Below are 21,529 nucleotides of genomic sequence, written 5' to 3'. Positions count from 1 at the left end.
CCCATGAGAGCAAGTCATTGGAGAGTGGAAATCGGACTCAAACTAGCCCGGCCCCCGAGCCCCCTGATGACTACCTTTGGTGGCAGGGACACCCCAGGACTTCAGGACGCTGAGGCTCTGAAGCATCTGAACTGTCGCGGACATCGCAGGAAGTCCTGGGGGTGCCTGTCCTCAGGCGCCCCCGCCCTGCCCCGCGCGGAGCCCCGCGGAGCCCGCGCGCTGGTGGAGGTGCAGCCCAGGATCCCGGCTGAGCTGCGAGGTGGCCCGGGAGCAGCCCGGCATCTGCCGGAAGGCGAAGCGAAAGACAAGAGAGTAGTTAAGAAATTCTTTATTTTTTTTAAAGAAATCCTCAGTATTTATTTGGTAGGTGGGCTCCTGGGCTGTGCAGTGCTTTCTATTTCTGTAAGTCCTTGGGGGGCCTGGGAGCGCGGGGCGAGACCCGTGAATGGCCCGGAGGGAGGGCCCGGGCTCCACTCCAGCACCCCCCCGCCCCCCCCACTCGCCTAAACTAACTCCTCCCATTCTGCCGCACGCCCGAAATGTATGTTTTGCTGATCTGACAAAAAAAAAAAAAGCATAATTGTGATTCAGGCGGCTATTGTTGTGTTGGCTGCCGTCATTTTTTTTTTTGGACAATTTAAGGGAAAAGAGGCTGCTGCCCTGATTACAGCCGCGTGGTTTAAACGTTCTTGCCGCGCCCCGGGGTGAAAACAGACACACAGACGCACAGACGCAGACCACACCTGCCTCATGACCTGCGGGCAGGCAACGCCGTAGGGAAAGGGACCGATTCCGCGCAACAGGAAAGGGGCATCTGCAGGCTTGGGGCCCCCGCCCCGCCCCGCCCTGTATTTACCAACTTTTCACAGGTGGGTGATTACACTGAGGATGTTCGCCCTTTCCCACCGCGACTTCCGCCCTTCGGGAAAGCGCCTCCTCAGGAAGGCAAGGGGAGGCTGGCCAAGCAAGTGCTCCCAGCCCCGCCGCTCGGTGTTCCGCACGGTTAGCAGCGTTACAACTTACATACTTAGATCTGAGAGGGACGCGGTGCCTCGGCCACTCAGTGGGAGACACCAGAGAGCAATACTGTACTTTGCTTTTGGGTAGAAGAAGAGTGTGACGGAGGATGGCGGCCGCCACCGACACCACCCCTGGATGACAGGTTGGGGCAGACGCGGGTCAGGAAGCTCCGATGAGGTCGTCTGGCCCGCTGAGGCCCTGGGCACGGTTGTGTGACTTCGCCACGCGGAGGGTTAATGTCATGTATCATCTGTTAACGTGTGGTTTTTTTTTAATTCTATAAAGTATGTATAAGAAGCACTTTGGTTAAACATACTCTTTTCATAAACACTCTCTTCCTCCACATAATGCCGTTTCTCGCTATCGTGTGTGGGCTCAACACGGACAGCCTCCAGGCTCAGTCCTCAGGGGACAGTGCCCCGCAGATACGCACCTGTCCCTCTGGCGTTGTCACCAACCCTCTCCTTCCCCATAAATATTGAGCACCAGTAAGATACAATATCACACAAGAACTCAGCGCCGTGTCTCACTTTACACCCAGAGCGGTCGCCATCCCTCTGTGTCTCGGGACAGAACCTACTTGGCGGGCGAATTTAAAATCAAGTGGGCCCACGGGACCAGGAGGGTCTGACGAAGACCAGAAACTATTCAAACCCGAGTGAGGGGCTGGCTTGCCCTCCAGCTCCCGGCCCGTCCCTCCCGAGGGGCCGAGAAGGCACTGCCTGGCCCGGTCCCCCTGGCCGGGCTTCCTTGCTGCCCTCCCCTCTCAGAACACTGGTTGCAAACAACAGCGTGTTTATTGCGCTCCCAGACTCCCGCCCGAAACGCTGCTACGGAGGAACCGTTACACAACCAGGAAACCCTGTGTCGATTGAACCTTGGTGTGTACAGCGACCCGGGCCTCTGGAGCTTCCCAGAGACGCGTCAGCACCTTTGAGTAAATGCACCTGCGCCGTGCAGCGCGCAGGCCCGGCCCTCGCCGCCCGGCTGCGGCCCTGCGCGCAGGGGTGTGGGGCGGCCGCCCCGCTGGCAGGAGGGACGTGGTCCGAGATCCAAGTTGTCCTCTGAGGCTGAGAGAGCAGGCGGAACTCAGTCGAAGTCTCGATCCCCGTCAGCTCCTGTGGGCGGCTCAGGCACGCAAGTCCCCGGTCCTCTGCGGAACGGGGCGCCTGGCACGGCGGCGGCCATCACACCTCCGAGCTGTCACCGAGCGCGCCACCGCGCGGGGGCATCATGGGCTCGCTGCTGCCCGCGCCCCGTGGCGCCTCCTGCCGGCGGCCGCGGTGTTTGCACAGCAGCGCGGCAGCCACGACGCCGAGGCCCAGGGCCAGCAGCCCCACGGTGAGGCTGCCCGCGGCCGCGGCCAGGCTGACCTCGCGGCCGCCGGGCTCCCGCGGCGGGGCGCTGTCTGCGGGGCGCTCGCCCCCGGGGCCCCGGCTCCCGCGTGCGCGGCGCAGCGCGATGTGCTGGATGTCCGTGCCGCGGCCGCTCTCGGCGCCGATGCCCCAGGCCAGCGGGGGGCGCGCGCCGGGCCCTCCTGCGCGCCGCGCCCGGGGCCGCCGCCACCACCGCCGAGTGGCGCTGCGGCTCCGCGCTCCTCTTGCCGACGCTGCGGCCGGCGCCGTCCCTCGATCTCACCGTGTAGACGGCGTGGATGTACCACTCCCGGCCCGCGGCGACCTGGAAGACACAGCCTGCGCGTGAGACGACGGCTATGCCGGCCTGGCTCGCGGCGGCCGCCGCCGCCCGGGGCAAGGCTTCTGGGCCGCGAGGAAGGGAGGGCGTGTGGGTGACTACTGCTCGACCGACTTGTCATCCTAGGATGTCAGGGCCGGGAAGGACATCAGTCGCCAGACTCACCACCCATACCCAGCCGTTAAGTGGCCTGCGCCACGGCGCCGGCTCATGTCGTCGGGGACCGAGGCGGGCTAGACTCAGGCCCCTGGGTCCCAGGACTGTTCGCTGGAGCGTCTTGCCGCCTATTTGCCTATAAAACTTTTCTGCTTCTTCAGGACCAGTAAAAAGAAGGGATTTTCTGATGGTGCTTTGGAGCCTTCAGGGTTCAGAAGAGGTCAAATGCTTTGAGAGGTAACAGTAATAACAACACACACACACACATGCACACACGCACACACTTCCTCAGAGTAACAAATGTGCCTCCTTAAGATTCCCTCTTTAGGCTGAAAGGGTAACGCATTTCTCCAACCCACTCTGTCTGAACAATTTTCAGTAACTACCCTAAAAAGCACTCCGTTTCCCCAGGGATTCCCCGTGTGACACCATCTTTGGGTCTGTCTCAACTGTCCGCCCCGAGGTCATGGCTGTCGCGCTTGGTTCACGACATCCTTGAGGGCGGAGAGTGACAGGCCGCGCACGGGTGTTTGTCCCCCCAGCAGCTCCCCGGAGGCCACGCTGATGGAAATGGTCGCGAGGAGTCAACCGGAAGGAATGCTTGAAAAAGAAAAGCTGAGTGTTCCCGCCCATCAGGCTGAGATGTCTTCTGTGCTGAACAGGGGTCTTCGCGGCCCATCGACTTATGAGAAGAACCCATTCACACAAATAACAAGAACAGCTGGAGTTTGTGGGACGTCCACCCGGGCCTCGTGTGGCTGCTGCCGTTCGCCTGCGTCTTTCGAGGCGCACACCGGCCAGCTGCAGCCTGCCCGGCCTTGCCCGGCCTTGCCCTGCCGTCTGCCGCTGGGCCCTCGGCGCACCCCTCGGAGGCTGGGGGCCTGCGGGCGCTCACCTGAAAGAGAGGCGTGGAGTCCACTTTGAAGCCGTCGGAGCCAGGCTGGCTCACTAAGGGCGCCGCTTCGGGGTCGTCCTCGGCCAGCTGGGCGTTAAACAGGAGGTTTCCAAAGCCGGTGGCCTGTGTCTCGGGCTGCGCTCTGTCCTGCAGGCAATGAAGGGGACAGAGATGGCTGTGGGGGTCGCCGGCCTCGGCAAGGCCAGGCTGTTCCCTCCCGCTGGTCTGTAAGGGCGCCAAGAACCACCGAAGGTCACCATGGCGTTTCCTCGGAAAAGATGCTATTGGGTTAAGATTAAGGTAAAATGCAGAACTTGGAATATGGACCTAGTTCATCGTTGGGCCCAGAGCACTCGCCCCAATTTTAAAAAATGTAGTTTTCAAATGCAGCTCGATATTCAGCCTCAGGGCAGTCTCAGCAGCCCGGCAGCGCGGCCGGACGCTTACGCGGCGCACGGAGCGGCCCGGCAGGCCTGTGCCCGCGGGGCACCGCACGCAGGGCTTAGACTACCACCTGCCGGCTGCGGCCCCGAGCCACACTCTGCGGCCCCGCGACGGCTCTGTGACCGCCAGGGCGCACTTCTTCGTCCCCCGCTTTGTCCCCCGGTCCCCCTCCCACGTGGCAACGGGCAGTAGGTCCTCCGTGTCCACACATTTTTCTGTTGTCCCCACACCCTCGCCAGCGCTTGCCGTTTGTGGGTTTATTGGTGGTGGCCATTCGGACGGGGGCGGGGCGAGAGCGCGTTCTGGTTTTCGTTAGCATCTCTCTGATGATGAGTGGCGTTGAGCATCTTTTCATGTGTCTATGGGCCACCTGTGTGTCCTCTTTGGAGACGTGTCTATGCAGGTCCTTCGGCCATTTCTAAACCAAGCGTGTGAGTCGGGCGGGGTGGGCGGAGGCGGGGTGACGGAGACTCCGGGCTGGCGCCCCGCCCCCGCTGGCCGTGGGCGGGGGCTGGGCACGGGGACAAGGATGCCCACCAGCACTCTGGGCTCCAAAAGCTTGGTCTGTCCAGCCCGTGTCCCGTAGCGACACAATCCCCACACGTCCCTGGCGCTTTTCGACCTACTGTCCCATCTCTGGGGCTTAGGGTGAGTGTGAGCGAGCGAGTCTGCGGGGGGCCCTTTAAAAGGACACCTTAGGGGTCAGCAGCAGCCCTCCGTCCAGCCTGGCAGGGACCCCTGCTGATTTCATAGCCGCATGTTGTGGGGACTCCTTCTCAGGGGCCCGCGGGGGTGGGCCCTGCGCAGCCAGCTGAGCCGCGCTGGCCAGGACGCCCTCCCTGAGTTCAGCCGCCACCCCTGGGGGGGACCAGCCTGCTCTGCGTCTCCGCCCCCCACCCGCCTCTCTGTGGCTTCTTTCTGTCCTCAGGCGCAGGACCTCTGTTCAGTCTGCCCTCTGGTGGTTCTCAGTGGTGACTGTTCTACAAATTTAGCTGTACTTTTTAAAATAGCATTTCTTTCTTCTTTTTAAAAAGATATTTATTTTTAGAGAGAAGGGAAGGGAGGGAGAAAGAGAGGGAGAGAAACATCCATGTGTGGGCACCTCTCATGCGCCCCCTGCTGGGGACCCGGCCCGCATCCCAGGCAGGTGCCCTGAGAGGGAATTGAACCCGTGACCCTTTGGTTCACAGGCCGGTGCTCAGTCCACTGAGCCCCAGCAGCCGGGGCTGATTTAGTTGCCATTTTGACGTGGCCGTGGGAGGAGGGGAGCACAGCGTCTACCTCCCCCGACCCCGGACGGAAGGCCGCACTTACCACGATTTTGAATCTGTGCAGGAGCGAAGCGGAGTCGGCCAGGCAGCCGTACTCCGCGTTCTTCGGGCTGTACTTGGGGACGTAGCCGTCGGCCCCCGTGCACAGGAACACCTTCTCGATGCTGCAGTAGAAGGAGTCGCCCAGGTTCTGGACAGGGTCCACCATGACGCGGCCGTAGATGACATCGCCTGCGGAGACGCGGGGGACGGGGGTCACCTCCGTGCCGGGGTGAGGCGGGCTGTGCGACCCCGTGAGCAGCTCCTGACCACAACGGCACTAGGGAGTTTCCTTCTCTCCTTAACGCGGCTTCAAGTGTTGAAGACCTTCCGTGTTCACTCCCCGATCCGGTTCCCTCCCCGGCCTTGGGCGTGACCGCTTTGCAGGGGGACCGCAAGGGACCGACCATGTGTTGTCCCTCACGTGACCATCCAGCCGTGGAAATAACCTCGGGTCTTGGCTATAACTTAACCTCCGGAACATCCCATGGGGTTAAAGTCTAGTTTACATCAATAAATCAGTCGGCAAAATGCGGGCTAATACGCTACAGGAGACAATGGAAAAAAAGCCAGTAACAAGCTGAACGACCGTCCTCTGATCGTGAAGGGGGTTTAGGGGACTCCCTGGCATCAAGCGTGTGTTTCGCAGTCACCGCTGAACTCTGACCCTGGCCGCAGGGCGCAGGGCGTGGTGCTGAGAAAGCCGCGGCGCTGGCCCGCGACAGACAACCCCGCGTAGCTGCGATATCGGAGTCTGTAAAACTGGGAAATACACTCAAGAGAAAACAATCCAAACTTACTCCAAAAATCACCGAGGTAAGGAAAATAGAGATTTGCTCCTCCAGAAATAAAATCACCCCGCGACCCAGACCCGCCACGGTGACAAAGACCCAGGTACATTCTCAACGCCCACAGGAGGTTCCCCGCTCAGCACCAGCCCAACACAGCACAGCACAGGCACCGCGTGCAACACGCAGCGTGGGCCTCCCATCTGCCAAGCGGTACCTTCGGCAAAAGCCACGTCGCTCTCCTGCCCGAACCCCATGGATCCGTCAGACAACCAGAGGCTCTTCTTGGAGAGCAGGTACATTTGGGTGTTCAGGCTGAACTCGGCCGCCACGGGATCGCTCACCTGGAACCGAGCGGAAAGGGCCTCTTACGCGCTGTTGATTCCGGGCGTGCACGGATACGCACGTTCGCTGCACACGGACGCGTAAAATACTAAACACAGAGATGTAACGTTCAGGTCCAGCCGAAGCAACTGGGGGACCTGTGACAATGGCTTTGTCCTTCTTGAGAAGGCGAAACTGGCCAGGCGACGCCGTTTCTTAACGGAGACGAAAGGGCACTGCTTGGGCGCATGTCCGCTGGTATGTCGGGCGTGCAAGGGCCGCAGAAATGCCTTGGTCAGCGGCCGGCCGACGCTCAGTAGCGGGTGTTGGGCAAAAAGTGCCTGCACTTTTTTGGTAATATATGGCACTTAGGTACTTTGAGGCGGCATGAACTACACGATATTTATTCTTCATGAAGACCAAAAACAAGAGGAAGATGTGCAGAACTCTGGGGACAGTCCCCAAACCTGTAAGGCAGCAAGCTCCGGGGAGAGATAAGAAAAAAATACCCTTCACACCCTTACCTCATGGATTTACACACTGAACCAACACGGAGGAAGGGCAACTCTTTCCTCTTTCCTCCCTTTCTCTTTTTTCCTTCTTTCCTTCCTTTTTTCCCTTCCTTCCTTCCTTCCTTCTTTCCTTCCTTCCTTCCTTCCTTCCTTCCTGTCTGACTTCCTTTCCCCCCACCAGGACACAGGAATTCAAGTCCTTGTGTTAATTTTTCTTTTTTTAAGGGACAAAAGTAAACCAAACAAATGACAAAGTGGGATTCTACAAGTCGAGGGAAACTACTTCCAGGAGACACACCTGCTGGAATCGGATGTCGAGGTCGAAGGTGACAGGCTCCCTGGGGCTGCAGGTGACCGGCAGGCGGTACCCCTGATGCAGCGCAGCAGTGCAGGGCAGCAGCGTCACGGCGTAGGTGCCCGAGTAGTCACGCACCTGTGGGGACGAGGGAGGACAGGGAGGCACTGCGGGCGCGGCCAGAGGCCACCGGCACAGAGGGCCGGGTGGGGCCGTGGGCACTCACTGCGAAGTCGGACACAAAGCTCCACTGCTGGACCGGCTGGCTGAAGGTCGGCTCGCTCCGCACGAGGCGCAGGGAGAAGGTCAGGCCGGGGTGATCGGCAGACGTGACCACGGAGCTCGTGAGGGAGGCTAGACAGGCGCCAGGGACAGCCAGGGTGGCGGTTAGAAACGGCGCGTGGCAGTTGGCAGCTGAGAGCCTCCCAAGCCCCTTCCGGTGCATCGTTTGCTTTGAGTCACATCGTAAGCCTGCGCAGCAGCACCGAGCAGGGGGAGAAACCGCGTGACTCCCCCAAGGCCCCGCAGCGAGGCCGCGCGCCTGCGGGTTCCTAACTCAGTGCTCCTCCTGCTGGGCAGGGCCCCCCACAGCTGTGCAGGAAGGCTCGGAGCCCAGCGAGGCCGCCCGGGGGGACAAAGCCCGGGGGCACGCACCGCGCGGGCGGCGGAGCGGTCGGCAGAATGCCATTTGTGGCCCCCACGCAGCCGGGCACGCCCAGGCCCCGCGCGGCTTCTGCTGGAAGTACGTTGTCTGCAGCCACATCCCAGCGGACCCGGCGATCAGACAGGCAGACGCTCGACAGGCACTGTAAAGACTACGGGGTCCTCGCTTTCCAGAACCGTGACTTACAAAAAAATGGCTTTGTTTTCGGTTCTGTGCTGCTTGCAACCCAGTCTCGTAAAAATACCGTGGGCCCTTTATTTATCCCTGAATGCCCAGCCCTACTCTCTCCTTCTCTGAGCGTTCCCGCCCAGAAAAACAAGGCCGGAGGCGGCTGCGAGTGGGCTATTCACCGCCCACCTGGCAGAACGGGGCACAGCCGCAAAACACGCAACCCGTTCCAGGGACGGAGGGAGTCAACGGGCTATTTTTAACGAAATGTCCTTGCTATGAAACACGGCTTTGACCTGGAACTACGGTGGCTGCCACCTCATCGGTATGCACGTCACAGTCCATGCGTTAGTAACTCGGCGCAGACGACAATTAAAGGTCATTAGTTAACGGGTCTGACACTTGAGGACGGCGCCGTGATAGAGCACGGTTGCGCCCACAGGAGTTCTGGCTGAACAAGCACGTTGCAACCCAACGGTTTTTGCACGATGCAATGGAAGCGGGCCCTTTCCCGGGGGAAGACGTCCTCTAAAATAGGCTCAGCAGAGCTGCCTTTGCGTTTTACTCCCATCATTTTGTATTTTCTCTGCAAGTCCACACAGATCATGACGGCTTTGCAGGTGACGGGGCGCAGCCGAGCAGCGATCACGCGTCGCGGAGGTGAGCGCACACCGGCGACCCCTCTGAAGGGAAGGGCGGCCGAGCCCAGGAGGGGCCCCCGCACGGGCGCGGGCGCGGAAGGACCCGCCCCCGCGGCGCCGGCCATTAAAGGGGCGCGGGCTCACCTGGATGCGACAGCACAAAGAGGCCGTGGAACTGGGCCTCCGTCTTGAAGTTCACGACCAAGCAGCCGTCCTCGCCGACGCGCATGCTGGTCGGGTGCAGAGAGCCTGCGGGGGACAGCGCACAAGAGTGGGAAGTTGGTGACCAGGGCCGCTCCCGTGCGGGCTTCCTCCACAGAGGAGGCCGGAGTCGCCTCCCCTTCGAGCCTTCCGGTCAGGGGCCTTCCAGGTGACAGGAGAGGCAGACGACGAAATGTGAAATTAAAATAGAGAAAATATATAGAGAAATATAGGAAATGAAAGTGTAAGCAACCTGGCCCCTTAGTGGTTCAGGACGGACACAGTGCCTTGCTCATGGCTTTCAGGCACTTGGAACTGGTTTAACGCGGCAGATTTCGGGACGGAATTACGGACAGTATTTTCCCTCCGGCTCCTGAAAAGCAGCGCAGGCCGGGCACTCGGACCCACGCGGCCAGTGGCCGGTCAGCTTCGCGCCGGGGGCTGCAAGTTCCGATTCCGACGTGGAGACGCAAACAAAAGTTTGCAGAGGCTTCTGGGCCCAACAGCCTGGGGCATCACCCCCGCTATTCAGAGGTCCTGTGAGGAGCCACAGGACGGCAGGACCTGAAGGCAGAAGGCGCGCGGGAAGCTCGCCCACCCTGCCGGGGGACGGCGGGCAGCGGAGGCCGAGCCACGCGCTCAGCCGGGCCCGAATCAGGCCCCGGGACGGTCAGACGCCCCCGCCCCCATTTCCAGGAACAAAGAGGCGTAACTTTTCCTCTTGGGTTTGTTCTTTATGTTCGGTGAGAACTTCCTCTACCCATTTTTCTAGAATCGAGGGAAATATATAGACCGTGATGTGTGACACATAAATGGCCTTCTAGTCACCTCGAAGGGACTAGAGAGTTAAGTACCCGGGAGATGCGGGTATTGCCGTGAACGGTCACAGAGAACACAGCCCGCAAGGCCCTGCTAGGATCTAGGCCAAAGGTTTCCTCGTGGAAGAATGAAGTCATCTGAAACCGCTACACAGAAAACGGAACGGCCCGCGGCTGCCCCTGCTGCCCCTCGCGGCCTCGGGCGCCCCCGACCCGGCGCGGCCCACCTTGGAGCTCGGCCCCCGGGGCGCTGCCGATGCCGTCGTCCCACAGGATGGCCGTGTCGTACACGAAGGTCAGCCGCAGCTCGGCCTTCAGGTCGAAGTGCTGCCAGCCGCCCGCCCCCGCGGGGGAGTGGAACAGGTAGGACACATAGAGCGGGACCCGCAGCGTCACGTAGGACTGCACAAGGTTCAGGACCTGAAACGCGAAGTCGCATCTGTCAGCGGGTCCCGGCGCGGGCGCCGCGCGCCCGGGGGGCTGCCGAGCCGCCCTCGGGGAGCAGACACGGCGTGAGCTGCGACGCAATGGAAGAGCTGCAACAGGAGCGTGTGGCCACCGCCCCAACACCACCGGCGTTATCGGGAGCGGCCCCACTGCGCCCTTTAGTTCCGGGGACGCGTCACGACTCGGGTCAGACAGAGAACCCCCGCTCAGCGGACTCGTCGATGGAGCTGAGTGTGTTCAGGGAGTCGCACGGCTTTCACCGTGACCAAGGGCGGCGGACATTTTCACCACCTCCAAAAGGAACAGGAATTCCTTACCTACCAGCAGCCAATCCCTTCATTAAAAAATTAGGAAGTTAAGAAACAGACACGGCTTTTCACCCCGCCCGTGACACCTATTTGGTCTGTCTTGCACCTCATGAGCTATGGTCACCGCGATGCAAGACTGGGGCTTCGTCCAACGCTACGCAATGGAACACCCCCACTGGCTTGAAGCGCAGATGCCGCAGACAAAGCCGTACCTGCCCGTCGGTCCCGACGGCGCCCCCGCAGGCGGCCAGGAGCTCTGACATGTCGTAGTAGCTCGCGAACTCCCACAGGCAGGCCTCCAGGTTCAGGTTGCGGTAGAAGCGCAGGGTGCTGGCCCCGCGCAGAGCCGCGCTGTACTGGTACGGGTACGTCTCCCCCACGACCTCCAGGTTTTTCGTGGCGTCCGTCAGAAACCCGTGGTGGGTCCTGACCTCGGTGTAATCCAGGAGGTTCGAGCACCGGTGGTTCGCGGCCCGCGTGCCGTCGGGGCTGAGCGTGAGCTCGAAGCTGGACAGCTCCTTCGTGGAGATGACGGGGAGCAGGCCTGCGAGGGAGCGAGACGGCCGTCACGGCTCTGGCCGCCCCGCCGGGCGGGGCGGAGCGTGCCCCCTCGTTCCCGCACCTGGGGACGCGTCTTAGGAAACCCTGCAGTGCGAGGGCTCTCCGAGCGCGGACCTGGGACCCCCGGGGCTCCCGGGAGTTCTCGGGAGAGCGGCAGCGGGAAGCTTCCGTCGCGGGAACGCGGGGACACGCGGGCCCTCCCACCCTCCTTCCTGTGCTGCCGGCGTCCGCTTTTGCCTGGTGGCTTCTCCTCAGCTCCTCGCGCCCCCGCGTCCCACGTCCACGGCCAACGTACAGGCAAGGGGTCAACGTGGCCCCAGCGTGACGCTCTGAAGAGGGGCCGCGTGCTGTCAGCCTAACTCCCGCCGCACCGCACACAGATTCGGGTTTGTAAAAAGCAGACAGAGCTTTTGAGGAGGACGTAGATTCTGCCTGTCGTTCCTGACAGCCCCCAACGTTTCCGCTCCCTCAGCTACTTAAAATGTAATGAACCGACTAGTAATTAACCACTTTCTCCAAGTACAGAAGTGAACGGAGCTGAGGAGCACTCGGAAGTGTCCCCGGAAGGCGGGGAAAGGCGCTCACAGAGTGTGGGCCAAGCTGTTGACTCACAAATGCCGGCCACACTTCCCTACCTGGAGAAAATGAACGCGAAATATAATACTGGTAGAGTGGCATTTTTAATTTTATTGTAACCTAGGAAATGTCTTAGTTATCACAATAAACATAGGGAGGGACTCCTCAAACTGCGGCTGCGAAATCGCAAACCCGCATTGAAGAAGGACCAGCGATGTCCCCAGAAGCTCTGCTGGAAGTGCAGGTTCAAAAGTTCTGAAGGCCCATCTGAGCCTGTTCCTAAACGCCGGGGCGCTCGCCAGGGCTCTCGCCAGGGCTCTGTCCCGTTGTGTTTGCACGTGTTAGCCGTACCTAACTTCAGAGAACGCTTCACCTGTCTGACGTTCAAGGACTGGGCAGAAAGAGAGCAGCCACTGTACAACGAAGCAGACGGACTTGAAGCTCCAGCTGCGCAGTGAGCGCTCGCTGCCCGCGAGGTTATTGAGCGGGGTCGGTAAGACAGCCCGGCAGCGCGGAGCCCTGACCCCGTCCCCGGGCTGCCCGCCGCGGCACCCACCGTCCGTGTGCGGCATCGTGACCGTGAGCTGGATGAGGCCGGCGTGCTCGGGGTCCTCCGTGCCCACGTAGCGCAGCTTAGCGGAGAACGGCTCTGCGCCCACGATCCCTGGCACCCGAGGCTGACAAAGGCCTGAGAAGGGACGAGTTTACGTTAAAAGGCGACAGGAAGCAACACCTAAAGCATGTTTTTGAAACAGGCACTATCATTTTTCTACGGACTTGAATATTCCCTCTGGACCACGGCGTTGTTGAGAGAAGACAGCGTTCGGAAGCAGGAGGCCACGGGGTGAGTAGTCGCTTTTTAACGTTTTGGGCATGTTATGAAGTTGGAGAAAAACCAGTTGTCGTTTCCTGTGATTTAATATGAGCTGAACACTAGGTTGCGAGCACATTGGATTTTAATATAAAGTATGAACAGACACAGTGGGAATGATGGAACGGCAACAGAAAAAATACAATGTCAGTGCACCTGATGTTTCCTCTAGAATACTATGTTTATCACTCGTTATAAAATATACCTTTTTATAAGCTGGTAAGACTAAAAATGTGCTCATTTTGAAGACAAAAACGGACGTTTCTTTAGAGCCAGTAAAATGCAGCGCTCTCTCCGCACGGAATTTCTTACGGTGCGTGTGTTACAAGCTGTGACTCATTATCTGTCTCCCTCTCTCTGTGCCCCTCAAGAATTTTGCCGTGACAATCTCCCTCCAATGTTTGCTTTGACAGAATGTGGGTGTTTCCATTTTAATGTCACGGAAGAGACCAAGATGCTAAATTACAGTTTCATGGCGTCTAGGTCAAGAGCGCCTTCTCTCTCCAGCCGCCCCCAGCCCGGGACGCGGCGCTTCCGCGGCGGGAGGAACACCGGGGGCGGCCCCGGCCCCGGCCCGGGCTGCCCGTCTGCCGGCCCGGAGGCCGCCGTTCCAGGCCCTGTGTAATTTCTCTAAACCCGCACCTGAGGACGTGCCTACTGATTGTAGAGACAGGGGAAGGGAGGGAGTGGGAGAAGGAGAGAAAGAAACGTCCATCGGTTGCGCCTGGTCGCTGCCCCAAGCAGGGACCGCCCTAGCGGCCGCTTGGATCACGGGGCGACGCCCCCACCAACGGAGCCCCACCGGCCAGGGCCCCCTATTTCTTTAATTGCATCACAGGGCACTTGCATGCTGGCGAAAACTCGGGTGTATGGCAGATGACCTATACACGTGGAACGAATAAGTCTTTCCTAATGCATATTTTAAAAAAAAAAATGATGGCCATTTTTAAGGACTTCGAGCCTTATTACGGGAAACACGGGGCATTTGAAAGACCCAGTACCCGGCACTCAGGCGCTGCAACGCTGCGGGCGCCCCAGGACCTCCCCGCGGACAGACGGGGCGGCGCGGTACCTTCTTCCCTGCTGACGGTCACGATGGGGCTCAGGAGCTCCAGGCCCTCGCTGCCGTCCGCGTTCACCGCGCGCGCCGCGCACTGCACCCTGGAGCCGGGCTGGAAGTATATGGAGTCCAGAGCGATCATCTTCGTGGACGTGAAGTAGGTGTCGAAGTCCACCTCCCTCATGGGGCTGGCCACGCCGTCGGCGCCCACGGGCGCGCTGGTCAGCCACCGGTAGAGGGTCAGGGTGTCGTTGATGTTCTCGCTCGCACAAATGGAGCCCGTTTTGTCGTAGTCTGAGTACTTAGGGTTGCAGGCCTGCGGGGAAGCGAGCGCCGGTCAGGCCCGCGGACGGAGCAACGCGCCCGCGATTCCTCACAAGTCCCGCCGCCGTGCTTTCCCGGGGGGCAGGGGGCGGGTCCCATTTTTACACGCTGTCCTGCCACCTTCGCATTTTTGCTCCTCACTGTGACAGCTTTTAGGGGCTCCGGCCTTGCCTTTCAAACAGCTACGTTTGCTTCCACCTCCAACGGGGGGAGAGTAAAAGGGTCCTGTCCTTCGGTTCGTCCTCTTGCACCCTCAGAGCTGCCCGTGCGGCGGCGGGGGGGGGCGGGGGGCGCTGTGCTCCTGCCCTCCCTTCTCTCTCTTCCCCTCCTTCCTCTCCTCTCGCCCCCCACACAGCAGGTCAGTGAACGCGTCCATTCCTCTCTCCCAGCGCCTCTTGAAGTGCCCCCCACCCCGGCCCCGCTCCCCGCGCCAACTCCCTGACTCGGGCCTTCCTCATCGCCCCCTCATCGCCCAGCTCACACACCGGCTACACCCTCAGGCCCGCGGGCCCCGCAACCCGCACGCGGCATTTCGACACCTCTGCCCCGGGCCAGCACGGTTTTAGTTCTGCCCCGAATTCAGGGGGCACTTCTGAGAACCTGTCTGATGCAGGCCCTTCCGCCAGGGCTGTTCGGACAGAAAAATGACCAGGCCCCCATTTCTGCTCACAAGGAGCTCGTCACTTAGAGCCCGGAGCCGGCAAACGGAAGTGCAACCCTAACAGGCCGCTCTTTTGGGCTGTCCCTCGGGAGGCGGCAGGCGACCCGCCCCCTCCCCGCCCCCACGCACAGGGCTGCCTCACGCCCAGTCACAGCCACACCTTGTCCTGCGTGAGCGATTCCCACGGGTTGTTCTCGTTTTTATTTTTTAGTTCCCTTGCGTGCAGCGCCCCACCCGTGCGTCCCATCCCGCCAGCGACCGACGCGGAGGCAGCACGAGATGGCCCGCCGGGCGCACACCCGCCGGCGCGCCTTGGCCGGGCGAAGGCAGAGGAAGGGCGCTGTGTTTGATTCGTGCTCTACGTGCCTTTCCAGGGCCCAAAGCCTGAGCCTCGCAGCGGTTTCCCGCCTTTATTTCTTCACGTCGAAGCCAGTCCTGCCTTGGTTCAGCTGTGACTACTGTTTACAGTTTCCCTCCACGTCCCACTCACCGTGACGCAGACGACAGGGTAGCCAGACACGGGGCCGCCGAGGTCCTGGGCCCTGGAGGTGTCGTCGTACAGCAGCAAGGACACGACGTGGGGGACAGAGGGGAACGTGACGTCTGCCATGCTGTTTGCCTCCTCGATGTACACGATGGCTTTGGTCACCTGCCGGGAGAGGGTGAGTATCTGCGGTTACTGAGGGGCCGGGCCCTGGGTGCCGCGGTCGCGCAGGACACCGCCCTGACGGCTTCGTCAGGGTAAAGCTGTCCCTCGCAGAGCCCCTGCCGCGTGACTGGCCCCCCATGGTCTGTTTCGGGGGCCCAGGCACCTTGGTCGTGTCTCCTGGCACCGGGGAGGGCCCCTGACCCCAGGGCGGCCCGGGTCGCCCCGGGGCCCTCGAGGCATTTGGGCTCTGACTTTTCCTCCAGGTTGTGAGGACAGCGGCTCGGTCCGTCTCGGGGTCGTGAGGCGGAGGACCCACGGACAAGCCGGAGTCGCTGGTGAGAGGGAAGCGCGCGGATCCCCCTGCGAGAGCTGGGGGGCCCGGGGGTCATGTGACCGCGGGGGCTGCGTGCAGTGCGTGCCCGCAAAGAGCTTTGGGGGTGCCAGCGGCCGCGGGAGGAGCTGAGCCCCTTCGGGAGAGGAACGTCGGGCCACGCGTGGCCGCTGAGGTGACGGGGCACCTCGCCGGTTAACGTGCCTTCGCTCCTGAAGGAGCGCGCAGGGCCCGGCTGTCCCGGTTTCCAAACCTGCGCTTACAGGTGCGTTGTTCATCACGTGAAGTGATTTGAGTGCATCTTCTTCGTTCCTTCCACTCGAAAGAGTTTAATATGATGCTCCATAAAAACAGGAGACTCATTTTTATGTGACTGAGGCTAATGAAAAAGATTTTCTGCTCATCCCTGAATTTTAAATATGACTTTGAAGAGAAGCAAGCCACGGTGGCAGACACGTAGCCAGGAGACGCTCAGGGGCGGCTGCCCCCCGGGGCCGCCGGCTGGGACCTCGCCCCGGCACCGGGTGGCGCACCCGCGTCTCTCTCTGTGCTCACCTGGGTCTCTGCGACCATGTTCTCATCCGGTTTCAGGTGAACAGTGAAGGCCTCGCGCATCTCCCTCACCCCGTCGAAGATGACTTCGATTTCCACAGTGTGCTGGGTCTCTCCTTCCTTAAACTCAATTTCTACAAGAGCAAAACCAGATTCAAACCCGTTACGCACGCATAGGAGAAGTTTTGGTTCAGCGTCTGTGACAGCGACTCCCAATGAGAAATCGCTGTCGCAACAGGGAGCAGGGGATCGGCGCGCGTTTGAACCAAACGGGGCAGGAAGTTAAAAAAACCCCGCTTATTCTTACTATATGCATGACACGCTCATATTGTCTCTTCTCTTCCATTTTATGCAGACGAAAAATTTACTTACAGACTGCTAAATATGTTCGTTGAACCTCAGTTTGAAAAAAACGCTGAGTTACGGGGTAGACAACCGACCATTCCAAGACTGGGACGCGACCAGACAACCGCGCGTCCTAACTCCCACAACGTGTAAACCAACAGGACACCGGTCACGTGTGCATGGTCACGGATGGGACCGAATGCCAACAGTGTTTACACTCTGTAGGGATGTAGAAAAGCTCGATATAAAATGAATGTTTTATCACCACAGCAAATGACGTTTTCAAGGCTTCTATTTGTTGTTGTTGATGTTAATCTTGGAAACTGAAAACATTTTTCAAAAAAGGTTTTATTTATTCATTTTTAGAGAGGGGGAAGGGAGGGAGAAAGAGGGAGAGAAACATCCATGTGTGGTTGCCTCTCAAGCGCCCCTATTGGGGACCCGGCCCACAACCCAGGCAGGTGCCCTGACTGGGCATCAAACCGGCGGCCCTTTGGTTCGCAGGCCGGCGCTCAGGCCACGGAGCCACCCCAGCCAGGCCTTAAAACATTTTTAAGATAAATATTAATGGCATTTTCCTTTCATCCCTGTCCCTCCTCACTAGGAAGAATTGCTTCATTGTCTTGAAATTAAACCCAATTCTGAGAATCCTTTTTAAGTATTCCCTTAAAAATTCTGAAAATGTTAAAATTGGATTGATTTTCTTGAACGCCCGAATAGGTAGCCGACTATACTATGAAACTTGGAGAAGCCGCGTTGTGGCTTTACTGCGCCTCGTGAGAAACTGGCGCGGAAGAGGAAATAAGGCAGGCGCCGCGCACCCATCCCCGCCGAGCAGACGGCAGCGGCGGCCGTGCTCGTGGCCGAGCGCACCTTCCGACACGGGCAGGTAGTCCTCTCCGGAGCTGGCCGAGCCGTCCTTGGTGTGGACCCTCACGACGGACACCTTCGAGGTGTCTCCCTGGCGAACCACCGGGACCTTCACCACCGCCGACTGTCCGGGGTCTTTAGGTTCACGGATGCTGAACTTGCTCTCTCCAAATTTAATAATGGTCTCTGCAGCGGGGGACACGGGGACAAATGCGCTGGAAGGGGGGTGCTGCGTCTCGGGTTCCCGCACGCCGGTCCCCGGGGGCGGGCCGACCTGGGCCCGCGCCGCCTCCTCACCCAGTGTCACTGGCGAGTGCGCTGGGGGCGACCGGGCGCAGGCCACCAGCCCCTACGGACCCAGCGCCCGGCGAGCGTGCGCTCGGGGCCGCCTCTACGCGCCGGGCACTGTGTGGGAGTCGGAGGGGAGGGAGGACAGGCTGGCCCGGGACCACCTGCACCCAAGGCTGCCAGGGCCGGAGGGCGGGCGCCAAACAATGGCCGCTCAGTGTCCCGATGGAAGCCGTGCCCGTCAACGGCCGCCTTCAGCTTTCACGGCGCCCAGCCTTCCCTATTTACTTAGCCTCCTTCGTATTTCTCAACCCCTGTAAAAGCCTCGTGGAAAAGACGGGGCCGTTTCCCAAGCCGCCCCGAACCAGGCCCTGGAGGGGTTCCCCTCCCCCAGCGGGCGGGCGCCGGCTCGAGGCGGGGCTCCTCACGGTCGGCGTCGTCGCGGATCCTTATCACCGTCTCGTTCTGCGCGCCCACGGCCGCCCCGAAGGGGGCGCCGCTGCGCGGGCTGCCCAGGACCAGCCGCAGCTCCTCCGTGTCCTCGTGCAGCCCGTCGTCCACCAGCGTGAGGACGCAAGGCTTTCTGGTCTCACCTGCAAGCGCAAGCACGGCCCGTTGGTCGCGGCCGGGGGCCGGCGAGAGGCGCCCTTCGCTGGCTCTGCCCGCGGCGCGGAGGACGGCGTCGGGCGCGACCCGGGCCGTCGGTACATGGCTGCGGAAGGAACGACTGCGTGCGCATTCCCCGCAAGCGCCGCCCGCCCTTGCCCAGGGGGCTTCCTTGCTGCCTGCCGCTCACCTTGGAAAACCGAGCAAACGCCGGCTTTGTTTCTCGAACTTAGCTGCCTGGGGCAGGCCGGTCAGTGTTCACTGGACCACGGTACTAGTTTCTAGAACAATTACTGGGTCCAAACGATCATCTATTTAGAGGCTCTGGATACATATTAAAAATCTGACATCCGTTCCTTTTCAGTTGTGCCCTTGGAACCTTAAGTATCCCCTGGCGTTGGGGACTCTGCACGGATGCCTCTACCACCGAACACGTTGGGAATAAACACATAACGCATCGCTGTAAGCGAATCAGTAAGTCGCTGCAGAAACCAAAAGGGACACTGACTCGACCTGCCGCCCTCCACCTCCCCTCGTTACCCTTCCGTGCACCCAAAATCGTGTCATAAGCGGGTTGAAACAAAGCACTTCTATGTCCCTGATTGATATGTGCCATCAAAACGTGGCTTTCTCCGAGGCCGGCGGGAATGGCCAGCCTGCACGTACCTGGGAGGAAGGTGACGAGGGAGCTGTCCGTGTTCGGGCGCTCCTCGAAGTCCACCATCACCTGCGCGGAGCCCTGCCGCGTGTAGCAGCGCACGGAGGTGCGGTGCCGCAGGTCCCCCGTGCGGGACACCATCGCGGCCACCTGCCCGGCGCTCTCGTCGACGGTGTGTACTCGCTCCTGGAACTGCATCTTAGGCACTGCGGAAACAAGCAAACGTGGGCGCCCGGCCCGGCTGCGGGGCTCTGCGGACTGAGCGCCGGCCGCGAACCACAGGGCCGCCGGTTCGATGCCCAGTCAGGGCGCAGGCCTGGGTCGCGGGCCCGGTCCCCAGTAGGGGGCGCACAAGGGGCAGCCGCACATGGATGTTTCTCTCCCTCTCTTTCTCCCTCCCTTCCTCTCTCTCTAAAAGTAAACTTAAAAAAAGAACTTTTTTAAAAAAAAGATAATCCCAAAGAAGGTCACGCAGAACCGCCTTATGAGGACGTGCTAGAGAGCAGGATGCGGGCCCACAGCTGGCTGTCTCGGAGTGACACCCTCGGCTGTCCCCAGGGGGACGGCAGCGTGTCCGCGTGTCAGGAGGTGGCAGGCGTGTCTCACGTGCAGACGTGGAAAAGGGCCCCGGCACCCACAGGCCCGCACGGCCCCATGGGCTTCTGCTCGCGTGTGACCGAGGGGATTTTTTAATTAAAAATGTTTTCAATCACACGTGACCGCCATCATTACTGACCCTAGTCCTGTGCTGCACGTCACCGCCCCGCCGCCCCCCCAACGCTTCTGCCACCCAGAGCGACTTCACAGCTATGTCCGAGCCTCCAGCGCGTTGCCACGGCGGCGCCAGAGACCTCCCGCCGGCACACGGACCCTCGCCCGCCTTTCGCTCGCCGCGCACACGGACACAGCTTATCGCTTTCCCTGCCGCTGAGGAGCAGACACTCACAGTCCGAGAGGGAGTCGTTGATGGAGACGGTGGCTTTGCTGGGCTCGCCGACGGCGGCGTTCACAGGCATGCGGAGCACCAGCTCGAACGCCTCGACTCCCTCCAGCGCAGGCTGCCCGAGGTCGTCCAAGATGACGACGCAGACCGTCTGCAGGCCGACGCCGGGCGCGAAGTCCAGGTTACGGCTGATGCCCACGTAGTCTGTTCCGGCTGCCACGGGGCAACAGAGTTGTTCAGAATTTAAACACAATGACAGGCGGCAATTCCCGTGCGTGTGTTTACGGTCCTCCACACAGGACGGACCAGCGTGACATTACAGGAAAGTCCACTGAACCAAACACAAAAGGTTCGCATCCACGTTGGGGAGAGAGCTGGTCGATCCCAGACCAGGTTCTGAGCTTGGATTTGTCTGCGTCTGCTGTGTTATTTTCGTTTTAGTTATGTTGGTGTTGTGTCTTACAGCTTCCCTGTCTTTGGTTTGGGATTCTGAACGGGAGCTAACAGAACGAGGTCTAAGAGTCACTACATCCATCAGACATGATTATTATACATTATAGGAGAAATAGATAACTTATCTACCTTTCGCTAGCATTAGTCAGACACCTGCATTTCTTTCTGTGAGCGGCTAGAGAACGTCCCACTTAGGCGTGCGGCTGCCGGCGAGAGCGGCGTGTTCTGGGCGGCCGCCTCTGCGCGCCGCTCGCGGCGGGCGGTCCCTCATTCTCAAAGGCGCACGTGGGCTCTGCTCTTCAGCTTAGCGTTTTTGAGTCCACTGGGCACCTACCTCGTGTCGACATCTCCCCTGGTGTCTAATGATGTTAAAGACGAAACTTTTAGTCTTGAGGCGCTGCACCTGCAAAGACTTGGAGCGGGGACGCTAGTTCGATGCCACGGCTTTTCTGTTTTCCTAACTTCTAACGCTCACTTTGTACCTACTGTACCTCTGAATATGCAACAAACAGAAAATACATCGGAATGTGTATGCCTGTAATTCATTTTTTAAAATCCCTGTATCTGAATCCACTGTGGTCCTTCTTATAGTTATTCTCATCCCTACCTTTCTTCAATTTGAATTTTATAAAATAACTAATTGGACTAAACAAGCGTTTGTTGGACAATGGCCACATGCAAAGCACTATGCTGGTTCTACTGCATTAAAACAGTTAAAACCGAGGGCTGACTTTTGCAACGGAAGGACCCCTGCTTGCTCTGTGTGATGAATGTGCAAGGTGTGTCCGATGTGCGTGTGTGTGCGTGTGAGTAAAAGGCAGAGGTAGGGTGACTTAGAAGGAAAAAGGGAAATTTCTAATCCTGTGCTTGCCCCGAACGCTATGGTCAACTTTTGGGGGATGTAGGTTCCAGAATAAAGGCCGGCACGCGCCAGCCAGGGCGGCTTGACTAGCAAAGCGGGGAAAGGCCTTTTGGCCTGAAGCGCACCCGGGCACGTCTGGGGGGTGTCCGAGGCGGGTGCCCTGTGGGAGCCGCACCCCCGTGTCGTTCAGCCTTTGCGACGCTGCTGGCCGGCCCGAGGGTTCTCGTGGGTGT

The 21,529-nt window shown here is 60.1% G+C and overlaps 1 protein-coding gene across 1 annotated transcript in view; it reads right to left on the bottom strand.

Moving 5' to 3' along the window:
- Window positions 1-1,802: 1,802 nt before the first annotated feature.
- The window catches only part of FREM2 (FRAS1 related extracellular matrix 2), a 95,698-nt gene continuing 75,971 nt past the window's right edge, over window positions 1,803-21,529 (bottom strand). Inside the window, 18 exon segments of the mRNA XM_054586577.1 lie at window positions 1,803-2,544; window positions 2,546-2,700; window positions 3,767-3,913; window positions 5,525-5,712; window positions 6,526-6,652; window positions 7,443-7,577; window positions 7,666-7,793; window positions 9,057-9,161; window positions 10,159-10,351; window positions 10,899-11,230; window positions 12,380-12,511; window positions 13,767-14,070; window positions 15,230-15,388; window positions 16,275-16,405; window positions 17,490-17,672; window positions 18,203-18,367; window positions 19,047-19,244; window positions 19,985-20,194. Of these exon segments, the coding sequence (XP_054442552.1) occupies window positions 2,208-2,544; window positions 2,546-2,700; window positions 3,767-3,913; window positions 5,525-5,712; window positions 6,526-6,652; window positions 7,443-7,577; window positions 7,666-7,793; window positions 9,057-9,161; window positions 10,159-10,351; window positions 10,899-11,230; window positions 12,380-12,511; window positions 13,767-14,070; window positions 15,230-15,388; window positions 16,275-16,405; window positions 17,490-17,672; window positions 18,203-18,367; window positions 19,047-19,244; window positions 19,985-20,194 (3,329 nt within the window). The 3' untranslated portion in view covers window positions 1,803-2,207.

This window comes from Pteronotus mesoamericanus, unplaced genomic scaffold (assembly GCF_021234165.1).
Source record: "Pteronotus mesoamericanus isolate MK-2021 breed Mesoamerican mustached bat unplaced genomic scaffold, CSHL_Meso_final contig_94, whole genome shotgun sequence".
Lineage (NCBI taxonomy): Eukaryota > Metazoa > Chordata > Mammalia > Chiroptera > Mormoopidae > Pteronotus > Pteronotus mesoamericanus.
The sequence above is the reverse complement of the archived record's forward strand: the minus strand, read 5'-3'. Positions and strand labels throughout refer to the sequence as shown.